The sequence below is a fragment of the Pyrus communis genome, chromosome 5, assembly GCF_041283825.1.
Source record: "Pyrus communis isolate YQ-2024b chromosome 5, ASM4128382v1, whole genome shotgun sequence".
In the NCBI taxonomy this organism is placed as follows: domain Eukaryota; kingdom Viridiplantae; phylum Streptophyta; class Magnoliopsida; order Rosales; family Rosaceae; genus Pyrus; species Pyrus communis.
This window is the reverse complement of record NC_142569.1, coordinates 17,855,325-17,881,793: the sequence shown is the minus strand read 5'-3', so window position 1 is coordinate 17,881,793 and position 26,469 is coordinate 17,855,325. Positions and strand designations below refer to the sequence as shown.

Here is a 26,469-nt window from a genome sequence, read left to right as displayed (position 1 = left end):
TGAAACAAATCCAATCTTGCACTTTAATAATGTATTACATACACAAGCTACATAGGAAGAGATTTGTTTCGCGTATAGCTTCCACCTACTTTATACAATACCATTGGTTGGCATGGCACATTTTCTACAAGAATACAAAGCATACTCCTTACAAGGTCATGCTGTGGCCCACAAATACGTACAAACAATATATACATATACACATTATGTACAGTCGGCCGCTGCTTACCAAAACGGACACCACCTGAAATAAGCACAACAGCCGTTGTTAGACAAACGCACATTCTAAATCGGTATACAGAACTGAGAAAAAACACAGCATGACTTCGGCATCCAGATTGATTGTATTTCACCTTTGCGGCAGTTTATATTATTCCCACTCAATAATATAGCCATTCACCCAACGATTGCTAGGCGAGGTGAACAATATATGAATGTCGGTATTAAGTGTCTTTGATCCCACCAAACTGGTGTGTGTCAGATGAGACTTTGGGCATTGAGATCCCAAACAAAACCAATCATAGGTTGTCACAAACCAATAGACTTCATATGCCAAACCTCCATTCATGTCAGGCAAGGACCGAATGAGTACACATGCACATGTGTTTAATTATTCTAAAACTAGCTTTAAAGAAACTGGAGATAAAGAGGAAAATTTTCAAACATCTTACCCGACATAATTTTGGCATAAATTTTCACTAGATGATGCTTGGATAATCAACTTTTGAACTTGCTGCTTAACAGATAAACTATGATCAACTTCTCTACTGTCTCCAGAAATCAGCGTGCTGTGGTCAATTGCATGTTGAATAGAGCTGGAAGATACAGAGGAACTGGCAGAAAAATCACGTCCAGTAAGTTTACTCTTCATCCGAGCCATGACAACCACAGCAAGCTCATTCAAGACCTCATTAGCATCACCCAGTTGATTGACAGCCTACATGGAAAACCAAATAAATGAGCATAACCAAGAACATCATTTTGAAGCATCCTAGGATGAATTTCTGGAATACCTGAAGAAGTTCCCTTTCACGAGCACCTCGTTGAGGTTGGCGAAGCTCTCTATGTTGAGCAGGTTCTTCAGCACCCACAACAGGAGTAACATTACTATTTCCAAGCATTGACATTTGGGGAACTTCATTGAAGTTGAAGAGACGCCAATTGATGAGAGGATCATGGACAAAGGCCTGAAAACAGGTAAACTTAAGAATTAGCTTCCTTACTCAAGGATTTAAAGGAGAATGAATTTAGTGTTGTTCGTTCAATAGGGCACCATCAACGGTATCAACAAAACCACACCCACCCACAAGTCCACCCCATTACTTTGAAATTTTAGATGACAATTGCTTGCTGCGAATAGATGCTTTTCAATGGCATAATACGAAGGCTTAGGTATGTACTGATATCTTGACCTGGATGTTATCACCTATATTGCTGTAAATAATAGTTCATACAGCTCTTTGATCAATTCTCCTTGCAGGTTTATTCAGAAAATGCCCCATTGGTATCATAGTCAGCTTGGTGCTGAGTAAAATACTTCAGAATGAATGTATCCTAAATCCTAATAAAATAATATATAAAGGCTTACTGATCAAAACAAAACTATCTGGTTGCCATACCTCCATCATAGCCATAACGCTATCTTTATGTATTCGTAGGACTTCCATCACATTTTGACATGTTGAACGAAAGTTGCCCTCTATACCACTAACCTCCATTGCTTTCACAAGCATTCTAGTCAACCGAAAAGGGACCTGAAAATACACAAGTATTTATAGTGATTATCTGGAACTGTAAATTAAACATTAACTAAAAGCACATTGCATTGTAGCGTTATACCTTCTCAGGGAACTTTTCCCGGTTCATAGAGGCCTCAAAGCAGTCCCCAAAATCAATGTGCAAGATCTTCCCACTGTAAGCAACAGAATATGAGATCCAAATTACCAATCCACCGTTTGTTGGTCCAAATTTCATGCATAACAATTACATACCTGTAGCGGTTCAGCATAAGATTGCTTGGGTGCCGATCACCTAAGCCAAGAAGGTACCCAACCTGATATAAAAACAGTTAAGTCTATAATTTTACAAGCAGAATTGAGTACTTTGCCACCATTGTAAGAAAACTACGGACCACATTGTTATGACCAACCCCACATATCTCATGGTCAAATCTGTTCATTTTCATAGGTACCCATTAAAGGATCATCCACAGAAATTTTTTCCAAATTGGAATAGCTTCATCAACCGACCCCACTTAGTGTGAAAAGGCTTTGTTGTTGTTGTTGGAATAGCTTAATCATTAGATTATCATCTTTTTCACTTTCATGTTTATTGAAAACATAGGTTTTATGTATTATTCGGAAACAACTAGATTTTAGATTGTGTTGACCTTTCGGCAGGGATGATCTTTGAAAGAAACCTAGAGATATGGTTGGAATTATCAGATCACTTGGTACCACAATGTGGTCCTAAATTTTCTTAAAATGAGGGCATTCTCATTCGGCAATGGAGTCTTAAACTTTTCTTAAAATTAGGGCATTCTGATTCTGAATTTCATTTACATACATGTGTTTACGCCACAAAGAAAAACACATACATGCTCGTGTGTGCACTGCGTGATGCAAATAAAACACTTACCATGCTCATAACTGCTAAACTTCTCGTATAGTTTGTCCTCCTCTCCAGCCATACCTCAGAAGTGCGACTTTTCAGCCAAAGGACCTATGAAAAGCAGCTCTATACACCTTGAGAAAAGGTACTCAAAGCAACCAATGAATACATGAAGAATATGCATTTGGTTAGAATCATACCCTTGCAAGGTCGTTTCCCTCTGTATTGTGCAGGGCATACTCAAAGACTTCCACTTTAGCTATGAGTGGCAAACGATCATAATCCGGAGCAAAACTTAGCAAATACTTGTGCTCTTGATTTAGAGTGATCTAAAACCAAGAAAGCATTTATAACACATTAATACACGTATACCAAAGTTTAGGAACATGCCCCTTTACATACACAGACACACAAACGATTGTTTTATACCCATGGGTACAACACTACAACTTATCTTTGCAAACTGCCTTACAAGGAAGGCTGCCTATGTGTTTCTGCCTGCATAGCCCATAGGTACTCAGGCAATGCAAGACTATGCTAACACTCCCTCTCAATGTAAGGCTGGAGACACTCCGCTAACATTTAGGGCTGTCAGAAAAAAAATGAAGCAATTAAAGGGAACCAACTCACCTTTCTGGCATCTCTGTACTCCCTGATGAGCTGGTTAAGGGTGTCACAGCTTGGAACCCAACCAATTAGTCCACTGTTTGAAGACAATGGAATGACATCATATCGTTCAATGGAGAGATCCTTCTCCTCAGTTTTTGTTGAATTCTCCAGTAGTGTATTCACCAAACCAAAAAGCTAAAAAAGTCCCAGGTCAGGTTTTATGAGTAACTAACATAGCGAGGAGAAGTATTTAGGTCTATACAGAAAGACGAAATACAAATTTAGGAACCCAGTATCCAAATTTGTAACAATTATTTAGGTAAAGAGAAAGGGATTACCTGCATGACGCGTTCATCTTGGCGTAAATCTTCATGTCCCTTCAGCAAGAAGGCATAATCCTTACCATCACTCCCACGAATCGTCAATTTTCTTGGTCTTTGTTTGGATGTTATGACCAGAAGTTGGCATGCAAACGATGCAATTGTTACAACAGGAGATTCTGCAATATGAAAATTATCAATTTATTAACTCAGGTTGAATACCAATACATATCGATTATTGTGAAATTGTGTGCTTACCCGCACGATATTTCCCAGGAACAGCGAGCTCCAAATTACGACATTCCAACAACTCTGGTGAGACGGACTAGTAACCATATGTAGAGAAAAATGTCAGTGAATATATAATGACAGAAGTCAAACATGAAAGGAGATGTCCTTACCTCTAAGTCCAGAGTAGTAAGACTCTGCAGCTGCTTATCTATTCGTCTAAATACATGATAGTAAAGATCCCAAGCCTGATCAAGGCATGGTTTAAATATTTAGTATCTGAGATTATGACAAAACTCAAATAAAATTTTGATGCCACAATCCCTATGCTGTAGAGAAGCAGCAGTTAACATGCATATAAAATCCAAGAACTGTATTCACAAATAAACACAATTGATGAAGAAAGTTTTAACACAAATCATACTATTCACAAATAAACAAACTTTAAATCTAAAGGCAGAAGATGAGGCAAGTTAGCCATGAATGTAAGTGAGATTAGTTGAAAAGTGTAACAGGTAAGCTGTTAGAATGAGAAGGCTCATGCATAATACATCTAACTGACTTCAATAATGGAGAAAGAAATAAGTAAAGGAAAACCACGAATTGGTAAGTATGTTTCCACTGTATCTAGAACAAGGATCCAACTCACACACACAAGATAACAGATTGACCATTTATTACCTAACAGTTCGAGGATACTAATGGATTCAAGTCATTCTTGAAGAAGGACAAGGTTAACCAACTCAAAAAGTAAAACAACCGACATTTTGCTCTAGAAAATCTTCGTACCTGAGTAAGCTCAGCATCTTTCCCTGTTCTTTTAAATTTCATGCAGCACTCATAGGCCTCCAGCAATTCATGACGATATGCCTGAGATTCACACCATGGTGATGTACTCAGAAGTGAACTTAAGCAGAGTTCCAGTGAAGGTTTTGACGAGTGAGAAAGTGAGACAGCAGTTTGCTTAGGAAGGATATAATACTCTGATTTGGCGTTTAATTTCACAGTTAGCTATTCAAGAGGTTGGAAAAATGTTGACTGGCACAAGATGCAGAAACGATTTTAAAACCAAGTGCAACACAAGCAATGAAACCAACCTCAATGAATGCTTTCTCTTTTATGGTTGTATTGTTCTCTTTAGCTCCTTCCTCAAGCATTTCATGGAGTTGCTCCAATTCTTTTAGCATTCCCTCAATGTTATGTTCACCAAAATACAGGCGACTAGCTTCTTCCAGACCCTCATGCCACTTTTCATGCCAAAGTATTGCGACCCGGATTAGCTCCTTTGACACAAGCTGTGCCTGTAGCCAAAATCAACTTTCTGTAAGGGTTTTCTATTGCCAAACAGGGAGAAAGAACCGGAAAAGTTGCTGGAAATTAAATTGAACTATTCACCTGGTCCACAAGCACACCACTATGCTGCCGAACTTTGTCAACCACTTCTTGAGCTGCAGCTTTACGTAAATTACTTATTGATTTACATGCTACAAGGAGAGGGTACATAAGAGCCTGCAAAAGGAATTTAGTGAGTTTAGTACTTAAGCAAGTCTCATTATATGAATTATTGGCATTTAAGTTGCTGCAAGACATGCTACAGGAACTTGAGCCCAAAATGAGATTTAACCTACAAGTTAATTAAGGAGCAGTCGTCACAATTGCATACAACATGAAATTCGACAACAGAAGACTGAATAACTATATGAGGCATTGCAAAGGCGTAAAATACCTTGAGGCTACATGTCTTATGTCAAATGAAATCCAAAATTATAAAGTGAAAAGAAGTAACTAAAATAAGGAACTAGTCAGTCTGAAGAATGCTTTAGTTCATCAAAAGCATACCTGTGGATGACCTTGTCCAATCCGAACCAAAAGCGAATGTATCAGTTCCCTCACAGCATTGTTATTAGAATGTATCCTGGCGATTATTTGAGGCAAAACCACCAGCCATGTATTAATATTAACATGTGCAAACCCTTTCTGTAGTGCCATTTGCACTTCTGCAGTAGCTCCATGGTTGAACCACAATGTAAGAAGACGAAGAATATCCTGCACATAACAAATGAAACTGTATGATAAATGATATTTATGAAATAGAGGTATTATTAATGAGAATAGTATCTTTCCTTTTATGCTTCTATTAGGAATCAGGATATACAAATGCATAGTCAGATATCTATTATAATCCTCACAGATCAAAACTAGCGTAAGTTACTTAGATTCCTACCACATAACCCAATTTACACAGCATGGATGCCTCTCAGATTATAGAAAGTGCAATTTGTATGCAAGAACCTGAAGTTGTAGAGCCAGTGCAAAACATAGAAACCAAAAGGTTCAAAGAAAGCAGGTGATCTATATTAAAGAGAAACTTTATGTACAGAAATCAAGTGAAAGGCCCAGCTCTTCAAAGGCAGTACAGAGACAAATTGAACACTATACAAAATACCCAAATCTGGCTCAGGGGTGAACAGGCAAGTCCAGAATGGTACTCATGTTGCAAATAACACTTAGTCAAGGAATAATATTTACCTGTAAACTATCATCAACACCTTTAGTATTCGCTGAACATGCTATCGAATGAAAATATCCAGTGACCGCTGCAACAACAAACTGTGATGCGACATTTGCACAACCTCTTACATTATAAAGTGACATCACTGCTGTATTAAACAGTGCCCACTTGTGCCATGCCTTTGCCCATTTATTGGCACATTGAGTTGCAGTCCGGAAGGCATTGAGAATTTCTACACAAAATTATAGTTAATTAACAAAAGAAGATTGATAATTTCTGCAGTGGTTATCTGGAACTTAAATAAGCAAATAACACCTTCTATAGAATCATCATCCAATCCAGGAGAAAGAGCCCAATTCCAGTCTCCCAGTATGAGATGCACACGGGCGATAAGTGGAACACTCAGACTACTAGAGCTCATCAAGCCAGACGGGGTAACCGGTTGAATACTAGGTCGACTTGAAAGCTCTACTGCCAAATTCTGAACCATATTGCCCCAGCCAAACAATATACACAATAAGAAATTTTGGAAGTAGGTAGTGCATAGCTAGTTGAAGCAGAAGTACTTGCTCATTGGTGCTTACACAAAAAGGTAAAATTTTCTACCTGTAGCCTAGCAAATGCTTCCTTGCGCTTTATGTCCTCTCCAAGTGACCATTGGTATTCCAAATATGCAAGCATCACTTGTGGGGGCCCATCATACCGCACGCTTTCAGGAGATGTTTCAGGATCATACTGAACACAATTAAACCATGTTCAAACAAACAAACAAGATGAGAATAAATGCAATGCTAGCATCCTTTGATAATTATGTACCACCAACCTGTAAGAGTTCGACTAAAGTAGATCTAGCCTGACTAATTCGCCCACTTTTCCGACAAAGGTAAGCATACTTAAGCCAAGTGTCAATATCTTCTGTTGGAGGTAGAACAAGTGCTCTAACTGCTAAAAGCGCCTGCCATACCTGCATATTAAGTATGGTCACATTTAGAAGTAGCTGATGCAGCCAGAAAAGTTTCAGTAAACCAACCATGAGATGTGGATTGGCATGCATATGTTCTTGAACTGATGTTAATTACAGATAACCCCAGCCTGATGTTGTGGGGGCATGAAACATAACTAGATGGAACAGTCTAGCTCTCTTAGGTTTTTCTGGCCTAGCAGCAATCGCACAATTATTTTCCAGTATCTGTGGATATCAAGATTGTATATACTAGACTATATAATCACACAAATGCAGAAATAATGTCAAATCAATAAAATACATAAATACTGAGTTTTAGTTTTTGTCCCAGCTGTGACCAAGAACATATGGCCAGGTCAAACCACATAAAAAACCAAGAGCAAGGGCTGCAGAAGGTTGACATTAAAGGTCAAAATGTATATATCCAGAGAAGTAAACTTGATTACTTTGACTATGAAGTAACGATCTTAATCCAATAGAAAAAGTTAAAGAAGAAAGTTTATGAATCCAAATGTTACCACATTTCCCTTGGAGCCTTTTATTTATCCGTTCATTTATTAGCTATGCATAAACTAATTATAAATAAAGCATGTTCACCTCAACATTACGTTTTGCTCCTTGTATCCGCTCATTCCACATATTGCGAATAAGTGCTCGTCGTCCTTCAGCAACAGGGTTTCCCAGGGGAAGTGTGCAATAATCAATGACCTGATTATGGATTTTCACATTACGATTCATGCAACAAATATAGAGGGAACAACCTCGCTTCTCAACCCGTCTCCAAAAAGAAAAAAACAAAGAGCAAACCTCCTCAAGTTCTGACAGTTGCTGAACACGGACCATATTGCCATATGCACGTTCATAGCTCTCCAAAACCTACAAAGTGAAGATGTCAATAATCAAAATATCCAAAAGGAAAAACTATTACATGCGGGGGGCTACTGTGGTATCCGGTATATTACATTGCCAAGTTAATGATACTGAAAGTAACTCAGAAAGTTCTGCTGAAAATGGAATGTATGGCTTGCTCTGACCAAGTGTTTCAAACCATTAAATTGCGCGTAATTTTTTTTCAGCCTTTCAGATAAGCATAACCTCGGTATACAAACCTAACTTATAAACATAACAGACCCGTATTATTATATAATAAAGAACGCATCTTATAAGGAAGAAACAGCCAATCAAGTGGAAAACATAAAGGAAAGACAAAATCAATCCATTGAAAACAGGCATATGGAAAGAGGTAACAACTTTGTCCTCCCCATCTTTGCACCTAAGACTAGTAAATCCAACATACTGAACACTTGGACGCAGACACACCTATAACAACAGATGCCATTATTTCCTCTTCTGCTGTATATAGGTCATTCGTAGTTAAGCACAAAGGTCCCATACTGGTAGATTAACCCCCTTTTCTATAAAGCTCAGAACCCCACAAACCTTTGCTTTGGATTAAATTTAGGTCCATACACTTATACAGAACCATTCTGACATAGACAATATATTAGCATTGAAATCAATATGGTCATTATTTCTAAATCCCAGCTGAATGCTTCAACCCCATCATGTGAAACTCAATCACATGGACTCATAGTATAATGAAAAAAATATAGAAGACTCACCAAAGCAGCGAGCTCTGTTGCCAAGCATTTCCTAGCTCTCTCAACATACTCACGTGCTTCATCATACTGTGCCCGGAGACAACAGAAAACAAAATAGAATAGGTCAAATACATTAAAAAACAAAGAATGTTCCCAAATTGTTCAGGCACCCTTACTGGTTGCCACTTAGTATATCCTTTAGGTACAATGAGAACTTCAAAAACTCTCTCTTCTATAATCAATATTGTATATGATATATATATATATATATGTATGTATGTATGTATTATGTACACCGATAATATAAAAACTAAGAAGCTAACTTGACTGTATAACAAAACGTGAACTTTGAAATTCTCAATGATCACTGTCCACAATGAACAAAGAGGCATTCTGTCTCATTCAAATAAGTGGTATTTTTAACGCAAATACAGTGTATTATAATGACTAATCCGTAAAATAAAAAGTTTAACTAAAGTAGACTTTTTCGCATATATTAACCTATTTTGACTATTTGTTAATGAAAAGCATAAATGCTTCAATGGTTTTAATATTTTAATGTCCTGCCAAGCTGATCCTTGCTGATTAACAAATATTCTTACTCATGTTAGGTTCGATAGATATTAGAAAAACAGTAAATGGATGTTTCATGATCTTAAAATGGTGATATATAACTTTTTGAAATGCCATAAAGTAGAATCTATCACTATAATTATATTTTACGTTATCTAAATGTAGATTATGGAAAAAGTAAAGTGTACCTTTCCTCTTCGAACTAACAGAACAGCTCTAAAGAATGTTCCATAACTACTTCCATCCCCACTAGCAGCAGTGTTCCCCAAGCCCCTAAGTTTGGTTTCATCACCATCATCTAACCGTGACACATATTCTGCCATTTGATCCCACTCCCCCATGTTCCAAGCAGCATTAGCAGCCTAGCACAACCAAATTTGTTAAATTATGGAACTAAGGACATAAACAAGCCCTGTTTAATCACAAACCAACCATTGATGCCATTTCCAACCGAGCAGCCGGTTCAGCTGGGGTCCAATATTCCTTGAACAGGTTGTTAAGCTCCTCCCATTGTGCCAAAGCAGCAAGACATCGCATCCGACCTACAGAAGCCACCAATACAAACCATATTCAAAATGCAAGAAAGAATGATACCATACATAAAGATAAACGATTACATGATAATAACAGTAAATTTAAAGATACTTAATAGCACATTAAATATAAAGCGGCGTCCAAAACAACAATAAAATAAGCAACACAGACCTAAAGTGGCATCCAAAACAAGACGTGGACTCGATGCTTGAGAGGCTTTTTCAGTGTAGGCCTTGAGAGCATCGTCCCATCGCTGCAACTTCTCATACCTTAACAAGTAGAGAGATGCAGTGGACAAGGTTTTATATGAGTCATTCTTTTGCAAAGTTAGTAGAAACTAAGTTGCTTTCTTTAAAATAAATGACAATTCAGTAAAGGGCATGGAAATTTCAAGAGAAGAAAAGGCTCCTGAAAATCCTATTGTCAAAGAAAGGCAGGAAAAAAAGGGTTTGTTATAAGGGGAAGAAAATTCTTGGAATGTATACTATTAAAAGTTACCATGACTCCTTGAGTTGAACATCCAAATCTAGTTGGGCAAAGGTCAATATTCCAACTGCAGCCTGAGAAAACACAAATTTATCAATAAATGACAGCCAATGTTCACAGAAATATCAAACCTCAAAATATAGTTAGGAAGTGGCATAATGATTTTCTTTTCCATCGAACCTCATGCTGGTGTAACTGGTTGTTTATATGTATAAGATCTTCAACTACAGCAACAGGGTCCATTTTCTTGGAGCGCGCTCCTTCAAATTCCATTTCTTTGTAATGTAAGGCCTTTGCAAATGCACGACACTGAAATGTAAAATAGATAAGTAAACATACGTGAAACATGTAAGAGATAACAAAAACTGGGATCACCCTCCCAGCCTTCCCAAAAAATGTCAAAAAAAAAATTAACCGTACCTTTTCTGCAAGAGCTCCAAGCAGGCGAATGTCTATAGGAAGAGGCTTCTCATTGTGTTCCATGAACTCTGCCTTCAGACACAATTAATTAAACAAAATCAATAAAAATCCAACCAGGGAAACAGAACTGCTATCTCATGCAAGAGAAAGTTGATGCAGGTCTCATGCAAGAGAAAGTTGATGCAGGACGCAGTTTCCTTTTTTTTTCTTCTCCATATTTCCATACAGAACCTCTAGTTATTTAGTTTATATATATATAGATATACATAATACATGACATAAATAATAGAATATTATTGACTATATACATATATATATATATGTATGTATGTATGTATTGAGGGATACCTTTGTGGTGCTCATTCCTTAATATATTTCAATGATCCAAAGCATCTATATTTTAGTACATCATTCTTAAATCATCCTTGCAATAAATTGGCAAATACAATTTCAAAGAAACACTATTATGACTACCATTTAATTCAATGTCAAATGGTTTCGGATTGGGTGATTTTTGGTGGAGATGATCTTTGAGGAAGACCTAAATGATGGACGGTTGGATCGTTGAAATACGATGTGGAGTGGGCCCCACAAAGGTGTCCTTATTTGAGGAATCTCTCAACGGAAGGAGACTGTGTGTGTGTGTGTGTGTGTCTGTAGAACATACACAATTCCTTTTCTTCTCCATCATCTATATGATAATTTAGACTTAGAGCAAAAGGATGGTGATTTTTAACATTCCTAACAGATTTTTTTTTTTTTTTTTTTTTTTTCATTATTTGTTTGACAAGTGTTTGCCTAATTTTTTGCATGTTCGAATTTGAACTGTAGGTTTATTTAGATGTCACATTTGCCCATGAGATCCTAATTTTTTTTTTTTTTTTTTTTTTTGAGAAGAAATGACAACACTTTATTAAAAAAAATAACATGAATTACAAAATAGTGGATAAGAAATCCACCATCTAGCAAAACTAGCTAAGATCTCTCAAGTAGATCTATTTACAAGTAACATAACGTCAACCAAAATCATGTTACGGCTGCTAACACATATCCCACACTATATGAGAAAGAGAATAATCCCTGAACTCATTCGAAACTGATGCCCAGAGGGCTGCCGACTATCTTACTCTATCCCGTAGTTCTGCTACCCCCACCCCATTATAATCCTAATAGAATATAGCTTTCTCACACTTACTTAAAATCAGTCCCACACAGATAGCTTGGACAAGGGAAAGTAGGAGGTCACATTGGTGAGCCCGACCTAAAAGTTATCTGATGATCCAAGCTGTCTATAGTTAAGGATCATTCTTACAAAAAATCAGCAAAGTTGAACTAATTTTGCTATCAAATTATGATCAAACAAATAGACAAACACGATGTCTCCAATAAAAATTGACCTAATGGTGATAAATTGATAATAATCATGATATTCATATGTTAGCAACATATTACTGACACGCTCCTACTTAAACTATAAATGGACGCCCTCAACAGAAAAAAATTATATACATTCATCATACATAGTTACATACATATATGTAAATGTAATCATGAAACAACAGAGGCTTTAAGCACACCAAGCTAAAATCACACGACTCGTGGAGTAATAATATAATGAAAAAGGCATACCAAGTTAAGAAGTGTTGCCAAAATTTCAGGAGGTAAATTTGGGGATGAAAATGCCATCTCCAAACTTCCAACTAACTGTTCCTCACTAGTCTCATTTAGCTGTGCCCAACAGCTAACAAAACCAGCTGCAAATAGCTCCCGCCCAACAAATGGCTGCAAAAAGGAGGATATCAGAGCGCAAACTCCAATAGAAGTTACGGACAAATAATTATAACATGCAATACCTGCAGCTGTGCAAACCTTGCACAGGTTCGTAAAGCAGGAGAAGGAGATTCCTTCAGAAGTTCAATACTAAAATGTCTCATCCATTCTGCCCAATCTTCTTTGGTACTGCGCTGAGAAGCCTCCCCAGCAGTGCGTAATCGACCATCATTGACCTGTATGTAACTTGTACAAGTCAAAAAACAACTTACAGCCAAAATAAAAAGAAATAGTATTATCATATAAATATGAGGGCAAAGCCAATCAGACATAACTAGATATATGCATCTCGAAAACATACATAAGCAGCACACCAAAACCAGAACACTTATACTAGCATAGACCAAAAAATAATAGATCATGTCATAATAACCCTAGCAAATTCGAATAGCAAATGAAAAGAAACGTTGTCATGTTTAACAACCATATTACGTGCTAAGTTAGATGAACTTAATATCAAAATAAACATTCACCAATCACATGAACAAAAATTTAAAGAAAAGGTTGCGCAGTAATATATTATATGCACTGTGTTTGACACCAACTTCCATGCTTGCAAAACAGTTGCCACTAAATTAGAAGTGGCTACACTATACATGATCTGCTCGACATGTCATTCCTAATAATGTAATACTTTATATTTATAACTAAATGCCCTAGGAACTGCTAGCCCACTGCACTCAGCATGTTGTTCATATATTTAAATACCATCTCACAACATAGTGGCCCCAATCCATACCAGGCGTTTTCTAGGGCACTATATTGATCTTCCAAGACATTTTGACTGCAGCAGTGTGAAACACTAGAGCAAGCAACTTACAGAACGTGTAATCAAGGGAGAGATATACCTGATGGCCTCGAAGTTGTTTCTGCACATCTGACCCAACATCATAAGGGTCAGTCTCTAAATCATTCCAATTGTCAGTAATAACCTCTGCTGGAAGCCGTCGGCTTAATCTTTGAAAAGTTGTACTCCCCAAAATTAGAGGTTCATGTTGCTTCAACCATCCTTCAATTTCCTCGAATTCCTTATGCTGAAATGAAATAACCTTTTTTACTTAATCAGCAAAAGTAAGAAATCACAAACAATGTCTTTTTAAAAGAAAAAATAAGGCAATAAAGTTAGGGAATGAGGAAGACCCTTAAGCGATGTTTCAGCAGAAGTTTGTGTATTGATGGGATAAAAATTGTGAAGTCCTCCCCAAGGGCATGAGCTAGACAATAAAGGGCATCAACAGCATCCTTCCGGAGCTCGTCATTCTTGCTGTAACACAAAAATTTAAACAGCTACGAGTGTTAGATAAGTAACTAAAAAACAAAATATGAACCTAAATTCCATGGTACTGAAGATTCCCAGATAAGTCTTAAGCTACAAGTTATAACATCAAACAGAAGAAAAGGTTCTCCCAAATTATTCATAACATAAAGTGATAAAACCATTAAACACACCCTCAGACATATTCAAGGGATACACACCAACCACACAAAATGGAAAGCCTGGAAATAGTGAAACATAACACACATCCTCAACTTTAGGGCAATGCAATAACAGAATTAGAATAACAGAGTGAGCACTGAGTTAAAGAAAGATCAAAGTTGAAGTCTTGACTTTAATTGTTTAACCATCCATATTATAAAGTACAAATGATGTCTCAAACAAATATTTCTAAAATAAATATAAAAAAATTACAATGAAATGGAAGCAAGCTATCATTAATTGGGATTCACTGCAAAGGAAGGAGAATCAGTTCTAAAACAAGCAATAATAGTAGCCAAAAAAAATATAGGATATAATAGTCTAAAATAGTCATATAAAACAGGAGGGTGTGTTTAAGAAACTTGAAGACAATTTTCAACCAATGTCTAGAAAGACCAACAGTTGCACACGAAGATCAGATCATATAGTTAATGGGCAGGTTATGAAAGGAACCGGACCCATCTAAGACTAGCTTTAAGTGATGCACGAGAGAAGATATGTGACCAGTAACCTGAAAAAAAAAAAATAATAACAACACATTACAATGAACATGTTGTTCAAGAACAATAATCTGTCCAAATATAACTGAAGTACATAAAAAACAAAAGGAGTAGAGGGTGTGATGACAACCTGCACACGAGGGATCAGTTTCGTCAAAGTTTTAATAGCAGCATGTCTTATGTCCACTGAGGCATCAACTTTAAACAAGCGAATGAGTGCAGGAAGAAGAAGATGCATATGTTCATCCAATGTTCCTACATTTGGACACTGAATGAGTCTTTACATGTTGGCATACATATACTCCAGAACAGCAGATTCATATTTTCTTCGTGGTAAAAACGAAGCTTAACAAAATGCTTTTTTGAGCTCCAAGCCTCCAACAGAGGAAACCATAATATCCTTTGGAACTTAAAAGTCCCAAACAGCCAGCCATACGGCCCTTTGAAACAGAAGACCAAAAAGCCTAACATTTCCAAATCTAAAATGAAAACAAGCAATTTCGCACAATCCATTAATCCAAATAGAAAAGGCTACAATAAAGCTATCGGTTACGAACTTATAAATGCTACATTATAAGGTATCTAAAAATCTGATGGCCATTCACTATAAATTTCCATCCAAATATGATGACTAATCTATTTATAAGAAAGCAGACACAAATAAAACAAATAATCCCAGAGCTTTATGCTTATCAATGGAAGCCTTTCTTCCATCAGTCTAATAACTTCATACCCAATCACTTTGAAGTTTCCAGGTCAGTAACTACTCATGGTCATCCAATTACTACCCCAGATTGTTAACCAATATATGTACATCACTTGATGCTTAATTGATTCTTAGATTGTAGAATATGAATCTCAAGTCGTGCTTATATGCAGTAATTTTTCTCCCGGGACATTGTAGTTACCAATGGAACCCTGAATTATTCCAAGTTTTTAACATGTATCTCTGACAGCTACATTAATACAGCTTATGAACAATACAAAGGTGCAGTTTTTTTCAGTAAGGAACCATTTTATCTTCAGCAAATTCTCTCTCTAACCTGCAGTTATTAAGTCATCCATAAATTAAATCCTCTTACTCCCACTTTACCATGATTTAGAAATTAGAATCATACATTAAAACCACCTGCAGGCATTATTTTAATAACTCTCATAATCAACACAAAGGAACTGTTCTAAAATAACAGGAGCATACGTTTGCCCATTATTTTAGGTTCTACTATCTTGAGAAAAAAGACAACAATATTCAAGCAGGACTATCAAATATGAATATTCTACTTTCGCAAGTGTTACAAAGGGGTCAAATTTTCTAACTCTCGCTTGTATTTTACATGTAACTCACAAAATGAAATTCCTTCTTTTCCCAATCTGATTCTTTCTTGCACTTACTCTTTGAGAAATTGCATATCCACACAACCACTTTCCTTAAATTCAAGGCACCATTCTTTTTTGTAAAGAAACAAATTAATTATTAACAGCAGAATTTACAAAAAGTGGAAAAGAAATCCACCAACTAAAATCAAACCTAAAGTACTAAACTAGATTTCTCAAATAGGACTAATTTACAAAAATCAAACTTGAAACTAAACACATTTTACAGTTGCTAACCCACCCATCATTATAGAAGAGTGAGAATAATCCCTAAACTCAGTCGAAACAGATGCCCAAAGAGCTGGCCAGTATCTAACTCGGTCCCATAGTTCACCTACTCCCACTCCCTTAAAACCTTCCAAAGTTCTATTACACTCCATCCAATTCTTCAAGTCACCAATTTGATTCTCAAATATCTATGATACTTTCATTTCATTAACAAGCTAATCCAGTCTTATAAGGATTTTTTACGAGACTTGAAAAATAAGTTTCTAATATCAATAAATATCGATATTCACGGTAATTAAAAATGAAGAGTACTAACCACCAAACACTTCAAGGGTATGGAGGATGTCAAGAACATAAGTATAATCGTTATACCGTTCTGCATCACTTAGAACTTGAATACAACATGGAAGAATATCCGGAAGGTACGTTCGAAATTCATCATTGAGAGCCAAGCAAAGCTGCTCCACCAGATGCAGAACCTGAGAAAGATTACAGGAGAACAGAAAATAATCACAATGGGAATTTATAAAATAAAAATAAATAAAAATAAAAATAAAAAAAAACTATACTTTCAAGAACAAGAGATCAATCTCATGATAAGAGCAATTGTAACCAAAAAGAAAAGGTCAAACTAACTGGATAACCAAGTTGAGGACGGCCAGCAGCAGGAAAACTGAAGGTTGACCATAATTCTGAAATTAGAACGAGCAACTCATGCAGATATTTCCCAATATGCTGCACAGCACATCATGCCCATATATATAATCATCAAGAAATCATCCACAATCACTACATGTATGAAAACTTAAAAGGGGCCAAGACATTACCTGACGCACAATAGACACTAGCGTACCAAGCTTCCATGTTATAAAATCCTTTAAAGCATCATCACATGTCCGGACTATATGGAAGAAATCAGGTAAAACCTACAGGTAAGAAAAATAAAGAAGCATCATTTAAAGCCAAAAAGACAACATAAAAAGTAAATGCACCAGTACATAAACTGCTGATAAGCTAATAACAGGTGTAATTCGAGATAAAAAGAGACAGTAGAAGAGTCATGACAAATGAATCTTGTTTTTTTCTCCCGAAAATTTGATAAATGGACTTCCAAAGGCATGGAACTTAAAATGTGTTTTGGATAAAAAAAGGGAAGATAACGTATAACATAATTCACATCCACAAAACTAAGGTTTGACAGTAAAATACATGTGATTGTCTGTACACATGCTTTCACACACATGCTACTACATGTGCGTAAAGCATAAAACAAAACAAATCACAATTGAAATGTTTATACACTGACCTTTGGTAAGTATGGAACACAACCAACACCCATTGACTAACCTCGCAACAAAAAAGATAACATGAGACATCAAGAACTACACAAATAATAAGAATATAAAAGTAAAATCTTCTAAGAAAAGTAATTCAGAAAAACAATAACCACATTACTATATGCTAGATACCTTGAATATGAACATAAGAGATCCGACCACCTTCAGGTGGTAAGTAGCAAGTGAAGGGTCCCTAAGTATACGCATAAGGGAGTTGATTGCAACCTGTGGTCATAACATATGTAACAAACAACAATGACAGTCATTTATCATATTGATATGCATATTATATGAATGGATTTTAAGTTGTGGATCACCATTGTCCATTGATTGGGTAGGCAGCTCAAATGCAATCAGCGACAATGATGAGCATCATTGTAATCAAATACACACACACACACATATATATATAATTATATATACACATCCATAAAATAAAATACAAAAGTCCTAGCAGGTTTGATGTGCTACCGTAGAATAATAGTCTTCAGGCGTTGCAAATGATGGCCACAGGTCCATAGGCAATTCATCCGCAGATTGAATGTGTTGACCAGATTCACTGGCACTACATGCAACATCTCCATGTGAACCGGGCAGGCTTTGCTGATGTCGTTTATGCACATGAGGGTCTAGAGCACCCATAATTCCGAGAACCTGGTGAAGCCCAAGAACAGGTTAACATAAAAAAAATGGCTACGGTTAACAACCATGCAATCTAATTAAAAAGTTACCTTTAGTACTTCACGTCTTGTAGACCATGCTAATTCACCATTCAGTAACTTCAAGAGTAAGCCAAGTAACAGTGGATATTCATTGTATGGCGTTATGACATACCTGCCAAAATCAAAGAATAAAAGTTTCTTAACACAAACCAAAATGTAATACAGAACTTCATGAAACCTGATGCCAACAAAGTATCTCAAATCGTTGCCCCATGATACCAATAGGTGGACTGAGTCTATCTTCTACGGTTCACAGCCCCCAAATATAAGTGAAAACATTATACACTCATGGAAGTGGTTTTTTTTTTTTTTTTTTTTTTTTGAGAAGAAACTATAACAATTTATTAAAAAAGAAAAGTGAAATACACAGAAGTGGATAAGAAATCCACCAAGAACAGAACAAGAAAATCTCTCAAGAGGATCTGATTACAAGTAGGAAAACCTCAACCAAAATCACTTTACAACTGCTAACATATCCCACAGTATGTGAGAAAGAGAGTAATTCTTAAAATCATTCGAAACTGAAGCCCAGAGGGCTGCCCAATATCTTACTCTTCCCCATAGATCTGCCACCCCCACACCAGTATAATCCTCAAAAATTCTTTTGTTACGCTGCAACCAAATGTTCCAAAAAACTGCCGACACCAGACAACCCCACAAAGCTTTAGCTTTCCTCCCAATTCCTAGAGCCTCAAAATTGGTGCTTAGAAGCTCGAAACAACCCTTTGGAATGACCCAACTAACTCTAACCTCCTGAAACAATTTCCACCACAGTTGAATCGTGTAAGAACAATGAAGGAAAATGTGGTTAACACTCTCCTCCTTAGCTTTACACAAACTGCACCAATGGGGAGAGAAGCAAATAAAAGGGCTTCTCCTTTGAAATTGATCACAAGTGTTGAGCTTCCCAATAGCCACTAGCCACACAAGAACTTTGACCTTCGGAGGAACTTTTGATTTCCAAATCTGAGAAGAGGGTGGAAAATGTTGCACAATCCCATTGTTGCTCAAGAAAGAGCGATAGGATTTGCAAGTGAACAATCCTGATAATTCCAGTTTCCACCTTCTGTCATCCGCTCTTGATTGAGACAAGCGAACAATTTCCACTTTCTGTAATAATCTAGCCGCCTTTTCTATCTCCACCTCATTCAAATTTCTCCTGAAATCAAAATTCCAGCTCAAAGAATTGATAGAAAGATCCACAAAACTTGAGATGTTCTGGTTGTGCATTCTCGATAGCAAGAATAATCTAGGATATTGTTCTTTCAATGGTCCCCCTTCCGACCAACCATCCTCCCAAAACCTCACCCTCTCCCCGTTGCCCACCTCAAACTTGCAACATTGTAGAAACGATTGGAGACCACACGAAATATCTTTCCAGGGGCTGCCACTTGAACCCCGGACCGGAGGATTTGCATTCCACCCATTATCCTGCAGCCCATCCATGCTTCTTATCAACTTGTGCCAGAGAGATTTTGGTTCCTTTGGGAATCTCCACAACCACTTAGCCAGTAACGCTTCATTCTGATTCCTCAAATTCCCCACACCTAAACCCCCTTCCTCCTTACTTTTAATAACTATCTCCCATTTCACCAGGTGGTTTTTCTTTCCTTCCTCCACCCCTTCCCAAAGAAACCCTTTCATTAGTTTTTCTAGGCGTCCAATCACCCAACAAGGAATTTTGAACAAGGACATGTAGTAGATTGGCAAGCTTCCCAAAACAGATTGAATCAAAGTTAATCTACCTCCTCTGGATAAGAAGGCCTTCTTCCAACTTTGAAGTCTTTTTTCCATTTTTTCGAAGTGGTTGGCCATGCATAAAGCAATTTCTGTAACTAGAGTCTCAACCCTTGTTTTACCGCCTACAATTCTCCCTCTCCAGCAAACAAGCTTCTTAAAACCAAAGAGATGCAAGCATAAAGAAGTGACAACCTGACTCCATTAAAATAAGGTAGGCCACCATCTTCCTAGGTCACTAGAGCACATGCAAGACCTAATACAATATTATCTATTGTCGGCTCATACCATTTAACTATGGTTGGCGGGCTTCTTAACAACTTAATATTTGAGATTAACAGTTACTGGGCATAAGATTAGGTAGCCATGAAATCTTTTGTTTGGAAGGGAGGAGGCATGGTCCGCATAACCTGACATACTAACTTGAATACTACTAACAATAACTCAGCAAGGTATCAGTACTTCGGAGTAGTGCTACCTACACTATATTTGTTTCTCTTTTACCATATTGACAAACAAAAAGGAAAACGAGCCCAAAGTTTAATGACCAAATTGACAATTAAATAATTATTCAGTCAGATATGCACATCAAATAAGTAAATAAGCATAAGCCTCAGTGAAGCTGTTTCTAACCCAAGATTAAAGATGAAAATGAAAAAATATATATAACAGAACCTATCATAGAGCAATGTAACAAACACAGTGCATACCCAGTGCTCTGTACAACTTGACCAAGAGTAGCGACAGCCACTTCCCGTTTGGTGACAGCTGTTCCATCCAATAATGCCTCAACAATTAAAGGCATAAGCTCAGGAATGTATATTCGCATTGCATAACCACCCTAGACAGAAGTCAAAACAAAAAAGAGAACAGCATTTATATCAGCATAACACAAAACAATTATATAACAGAGAGAACTACTTTTCATATTCAATAAATTTGTTTTTGTTTTGTTGCCAAAAGAAAAATTAACACATTTTCATGTTCTTCAGCATGCATCAGACACCTCAAACCCACCACCTACCAACCTTCAATCCAAATAAAACAAATGAATAACACCATGAGGAATAAAGCCAAATATACCCACCACTCTAGCCAGATCCCCAACAGTTACAAGAACTCCACTAATAATGCCATTATTTGCGTTCACACCAGTGCCATCAGTAAGCCTTGCAACAAGTGCCTGAACAATCAGATATTTACCATGAGAGAAGGGGAAAAAACAGATCTATAAATGATAGGGGACTAAGATAAACAATCACTAAATGACTTATCAAACCTTGTGTATTGGAGCAATGTATGGAAGTATTAGTCGTTCACAGTTTCGTATTAAACAACCCAGTAACTTCGCACTTTCTTCTCGGCATTTGGTGTCTGCACTGCTGACATAGCAAGAGAAGTCAATATCTGACACTTTGACAGTTCATTCTAGCATTAAAATCATCCGTAAACAACCACTTATTTATTAAAAAAAAAATACTGTACGTAAACAAAATTGATGATCCTTTTACATCACCTTTGCTCCAGGTAAGTCAACAATTGTATGAGATGCCGACGAAGTGCTGGAAGAACATAAGCAGGATTTTTTTCCGACAATCTCCCAGCCACAGAAATTGCAAACTCTCGAACATCAAAATCCTATAACAACATCATAGTATTTTTTTAAGATGGATAACACAAAAGGACAGATCATTTTCACAAACTCTACATTACAAGTAATTTCAAATTAAAATTCAATACATTCCAGCAAAAACCGTACATGAAAACTGCACAATTATAACACTTTAAGCAAAATATCTAAACGAAAGCAAAATAAAAGAAAAACATCAAATATCACATGCATAAGCAGCAATGCCTACATTTCCAATATAACACTTTAAGTCATGAACACGTCTATCTAGAGTAAAAATCACACCTCATCATTCAAAGCAGCAAAAACTGCGCTCAGACTATCAGCCTGTGCCAAAAAATCATCAAAACCTCTATTCCCATGAAGTGAGGAAAATATTGAATGGCGAACAATAACATCAGCGTCTGCAACAGCTTCAATGAGAAGTTTTTCCACTATCTGCAGAAAGGCCAGTATCTAGTTAACAAGCATATACCAAGAAGGAGAAAAAGAAAACTAACATGACTATTCAATGAGATTTTGGGACTTAACATGATACATTACTTTAAAAACATTGACAAATTATAATTATAATAGCAGACTGTAAAAAAGCAATCCAAATTCTTAAGTCTAATGCATATCTAATGAAATACAAAACATTTAAAAGATTAATGCCTTTTATATGCCTCCAATTTGCAAAGATGGCAATAAAAAAGGAGTGAAGTACAAAACATTCATAAAGATTATTGCCTTCTCCAAGCCTCCAATTTGCAAAGAAGGCAAGGCAAAAAAGGAAGGAGGAAGGTCCTCACACTATGGCCAATGGACATATTTAATAGTTGTCATATGACCCATATCAGCATATTTGAACTGAAGGTGTACAACCAAAAGGTACGCATTTATAGGCAAAATACACAATGATAGAAAGTTTTCGTGATCTTTCCTACCAATAATTTGAGCAAAGTAGAGAAACTAGATAAATTGAATAAACATAGTATTGAATAAACTAGACAAGCACAAAATTGGTTTTACAGCCTACAAATGGTTCAAAAGAATCAAAGGTTGGAATGTTTAGCATAAATTTTAATGCTCAAAACCAAACCTCCTCAACAAGACGTCGTTGTTTTCCCCGATTAGACCTATCAGAAGCATATTGCACACCAGAAAAGGAATTTGCAACTAATCTGCAACAACATAGGGCAGCATCTTTCCGGATGGCTCCATCATCATCATCCAAATATAAAACAACTGATTCTCTTGCAAAATCAAGAAGGTCATGGCCCTAAATCATATACCAGCTTCTGTGAGAGACTATAGGTGCATTTAGGATTCACAATGGACAATGGTATTCACACAAACCTTGAAATTAAAACGAGCTAGAGTCTGCAAAGCAAGCTGCACAAGGGCTGAACCACTGAGGTCTGAGACTTGCTGAGGGATAGTCATTAAATTTCCTCTACCCATGCCAACGGCCGACCTTCCCTGAGAATGGTGGGATTTTGAAAGAACCACCGAAATGCTGTCAAGCAACCGATCTTGGATAGTAGGAAGCAAAGGTGGAATACTGAATTAACAACCAATTGAACAGGGAACTAGTCAGTGCACATGGAAGACATAGACTAATCACCAAAATTGTGCAATGTGCAAGGAGAAGTTCTTGAAAACCCCAGGCTACCTGGTAGTTATATGCTCAAGTGCCTCAACAAGCGTAGGGGAAAGACCAGCAGACAACATAACATCCAAAAGACCATGAACATGAGGTTCCATAGCTGGCCCCATTGCTTTTGCTATGTTTCCAACACAAGCCAAAGCCTCAAGAGAGGGTCTACCTCTACGTGGAGCAATCTGGAGAACAAATGATTAATAACAGTCAGAGATGTGTCCACTATCACAGTTACAACTCATAACCTACAACCTACATACACAGCACAGCAAAGATAAATATTATGGTGAGGACCACGATCGTCAACATACCGCATCATGTAAATGAGACGTTATTGTCGGCAAATAGTGGACAAGTTCCCCATCCAAAGCACCAGCCATCTCCCCAAGGGCAATAAAACCACTGGAGCGTTCAGCCGGTATTCGCAAAACGGCAAGAATATGATTCATACATATCTGCAAGAAATAGCAATCCTTACACATTCGGGATGACAAACAGTGAATATAAATGAAACAGATTTTGCCCCGAACCATTCTGCCCACCAGTTACAATATAATAATAAAGGACAGTTGACAAACCGTTAAGTAGTTTGTGACAAATCGATCTCGCAGAAAATGAGCAATTCGAGGTAGCAGCGAAGTTATGCTCAGGCGAACCAGCCTATCCCGGTGCTCAAGATATCTAAGGACAATTTCTGCAACTTCCCTGTACCTTGACATCATAAATTCACCTGTATTCCTGCCCAGATGAAATTAACTTTTTCAAACTGATGAAGGAGCAGTTGATGGCTGGGTCAAAATGTCAAGGTAGCACAAAGTAACACAGAACATGTACATTCTCACATGACTTAAAATAATTTAGGTTTCACTTGCTCACACATTGTGACCATATGTACCCATTTTGGTTTTCCTAAACTCCACCTAATAAAATAGTGTGACTCCTACGTCAGGGTCACATAAAATTAATGCAAAAACCTCATTCAGACCAGCAAGAATCCATCACATTCATAAATGAATGTGCACAATAACAAAGTCTATACCAAAATGGTAGTTAAAATTGCCTGAACATATGTTCACGTGTCTCTTGAAGAACTGATCAACACAAGCTAAAATTCATCGTGGTACGCATTCTGTACATATGTGGTAGGGTTTCATTTTTGCTTGGCCAATCTTGTACATATGATACTTCTAGTGAATAACAATCAATTTTACATTAGAAAATAATAACAATAAAAATAAAAACTTCCCCACAAGCTCTACCAACCTTAAAAGCTCTCCAACTGCAAGTAAAGAACCATGTATGCTGTGAACGGAAGCATTTCTACCCAACCCATCCTGGGCAGCCTCAAACATACAATAATACCATTGCACACGCCAGCGTGTCTCACGTTTCTCAATAACACCAAGGCAAGCACGTAGAGCTTCCACAGCTAGCTCTCGAATAGGCAAGACTGGATCCCTCAAAGCAACCCAAATAGCATCAACAAATTCAGGTACATGAACATTGAACACTGTTGAAGCATTTTCTGCCATTTCCTATAATAAGAAAACATAGAGTTACAGAACCATGTCCTATATCAAAATTTAATGAGAATAGCAAAAAAGAATTTTAAAATTAAAAAGCAAAAGTTCTTTGATATGAAACTGCTTTTTAAGAATAGAACTTTGATGGGATAACATGAAAAGTTTCTTTGAACATAAATGCAGTCTCCTCGGAGAAACAAACTCAGAACCGCTAATCAATACAAACAACAACAGCAGCAGCAGCAACAACAAGGCCTCACCCACTAAATGGGGTCGGCTGCTAATCAATAAATGAGTACAAAAGTAAAAATTGTAGCACTTACCTTCAAGATCAACACAGCAGCAAGACGGCGATACTCAACTCTATCCCCCCGCAACCAATCAAGAGCAAATTTTATCTAAGAGACCAAGGCTTATCAGATACTTGACTATTCTAAATCAAATTCTGTTATGTCAAGGGGGTACACAAAAATGTAACAAACCTGGCGTTCCACTTCATCTGCAGTCATTGCTCCCCCGGCCCTGGCAAGATGGCCCAGAACTCTACTAGCAAGGACCAGAATATCAGTATCACGCTTCACCTCAAAAACAGTCCTTATATAATTAGCAAACTTTGAAACTTTGGAAGAATTCTCTCCCAGCACCACATCTATCAACTCATCAATAGCTCTTAAAGCTCCCAAAGTTTCTGCAACATCACTGCTCTCCAGAAGAGACGAAATTCGATCATACAACTGATCCATGTAACGCGAAAACGCTTCTCCACTGAGGTCACGGGCTTCTTCTTCCAGATGCTTCTTCAAAGCTAGCGAAGCCCCATCCTGTGAAACAGCACAGTTTAAGCAGATTTATGTCCTCTGTTATGGAACAAGCATAAAAGACAAACTTTTTCGGGTAATCTTCGAAAACCATAGGGCCCTCAAAACTATTAGCCTTACAGAGTAGAGTGACCGAGAAAGTTCTTAAATTTGCCTACAGTAAATGAGGTGAGCTTAAAATTGGCCTATTATAATAGCTCCAATTACACTAACTCAATACCTAATTATTCGCAAATTCATAGCTTGCACTACCCACTAAACCTATTTGTTATCCACTTAAGTGAAAATTTTGAATTTCTCGGGAACCAAACAGAAAATAGGAAACAGAGAGAGATAGAGAGAACAAAGTACTGACCTTGGGGCTGCCGCGGGTGCAGAGGTCAGCAAGGATGCGATTGAGAGCGTCAAAACTGAGGGACTGGCCCGAGACCGCCATCTGGCTCAGGCTCCACAAATCCTACAACCCCAACTTCTCCCCCTCCCTCTCTCTCTCTGTATATCCAATTGCAATCTGATCTTCAAGGCATCGAAGCTCCGGCGGGAAAGCAACGGCAGATTGATTCTTCCGCTGGAGACGATGGGAAATATAGACGTTATTACGCTTAAAATTTAACGCAGGTGAAAGGAAAGGGCTAAAAGGGCTTTTGGGGTTTTGACTTTTGTTGGTGGGGTCGGCGGCTGCGCGCGTGTAAGAGTCGTTCAGAATTTGTTTTTAAAATAGTTAAAATCGTTTTTTTGTAAAAATATTTTTTGAACCAATTTTTAATAAAATGCAAGTCGATTGTGGAACTAGA

General features: G+C 37.3%; 1 protein-coding gene across 1 annotated transcript; it reads right to left on the bottom strand.

The window, feature by feature from the left end:
* Window positions 1–26,279, bottom strand: LOC137721858 (serine/threonine-protein kinase TOR). The gene is made up of 56 exons (XM_068460885.2): window positions 26,031–26,279; window positions 25,340–25,678; window positions 25,181–25,255; window positions 24,598–24,869; window positions 23,913–24,072; window positions 23,646–23,789; window positions 23,347–23,516; window positions 23,031–23,235; window positions 22,774–22,953; window positions 21,978–22,130; window positions 21,579–21,700; window positions 21,342–21,441; window positions 21,150–21,245; window positions 20,773–20,903; window positions 18,335–18,437; window positions 18,075–18,257; window positions 17,736–17,828; window positions 17,573–17,608; window positions 17,094–17,192; window positions 16,903–17,001; window positions 16,583–16,745; window positions 14,795–14,919; window positions 14,623–14,675; window positions 13,828–13,951; window positions 13,536–13,721; window positions 12,711–12,863; window positions 12,487–12,639; window positions 10,858–10,929; window positions 10,618–10,746; window positions 10,450–10,511; window positions 10,123–10,220; window positions 9,850–9,959; window positions 9,606–9,779; window positions 8,866–8,931; window positions 8,051–8,119; window positions 7,841–7,951; window positions 7,103–7,243; window positions 6,886–7,014; window positions 6,595–6,760; window positions 6,297–6,511; window positions 5,607–5,813; window positions 5,163–5,276; window positions 4,865–5,068; window positions 4,557–4,637; window positions 3,941–4,015; window positions 3,798–3,864; window positions 3,558–3,718; window positions 3,241–3,414; window positions 2,811–2,939; window positions 2,638–2,721; window positions 1,992–2,053; window positions 1,840–1,912; window positions 1,620–1,754; window positions 1,014–1,187; window positions 672–937; window positions 1–244 (listed from the first exon to the last, which is right to left on the bottom strand). The coding sequence occupies exons 1-56, from the start codon at window positions 26,109–26,111 to the stop codon at window positions 226–228; spliced, it is 7,365 nt and encodes a 2,454-aa protein (XP_068316986.2). The 5' UTR covers window positions 26,112–26,279; the 3' UTR covers window positions 1–225.
* Window positions 26,280–26,469: the final 190 nt, after the last annotated feature.

Coding starts and splice junctions, on each gene's coding strand:
- LOC137721858 (XM_068460885.2), bottom strand. CDS start 26,111: ATGGCGGTCTCGGGCCAGTCCCTCAGTTTTGACGCTCTCAATCGCATC. Junction 3,415..3,557: donor AAGATGAACGCGTCATGCAG/GTAATCCCTTTC, acceptor GGACTTTTTTAG/CTTTTTGGTTTGGTGAATAC. Junction 2,722..2,810: donor AGGGAAACGACCTTGCAAGG/GTATGATTCTAA, acceptor TGCTTTTCATAG/GTCCTTTGGCTGAAAAGTCG.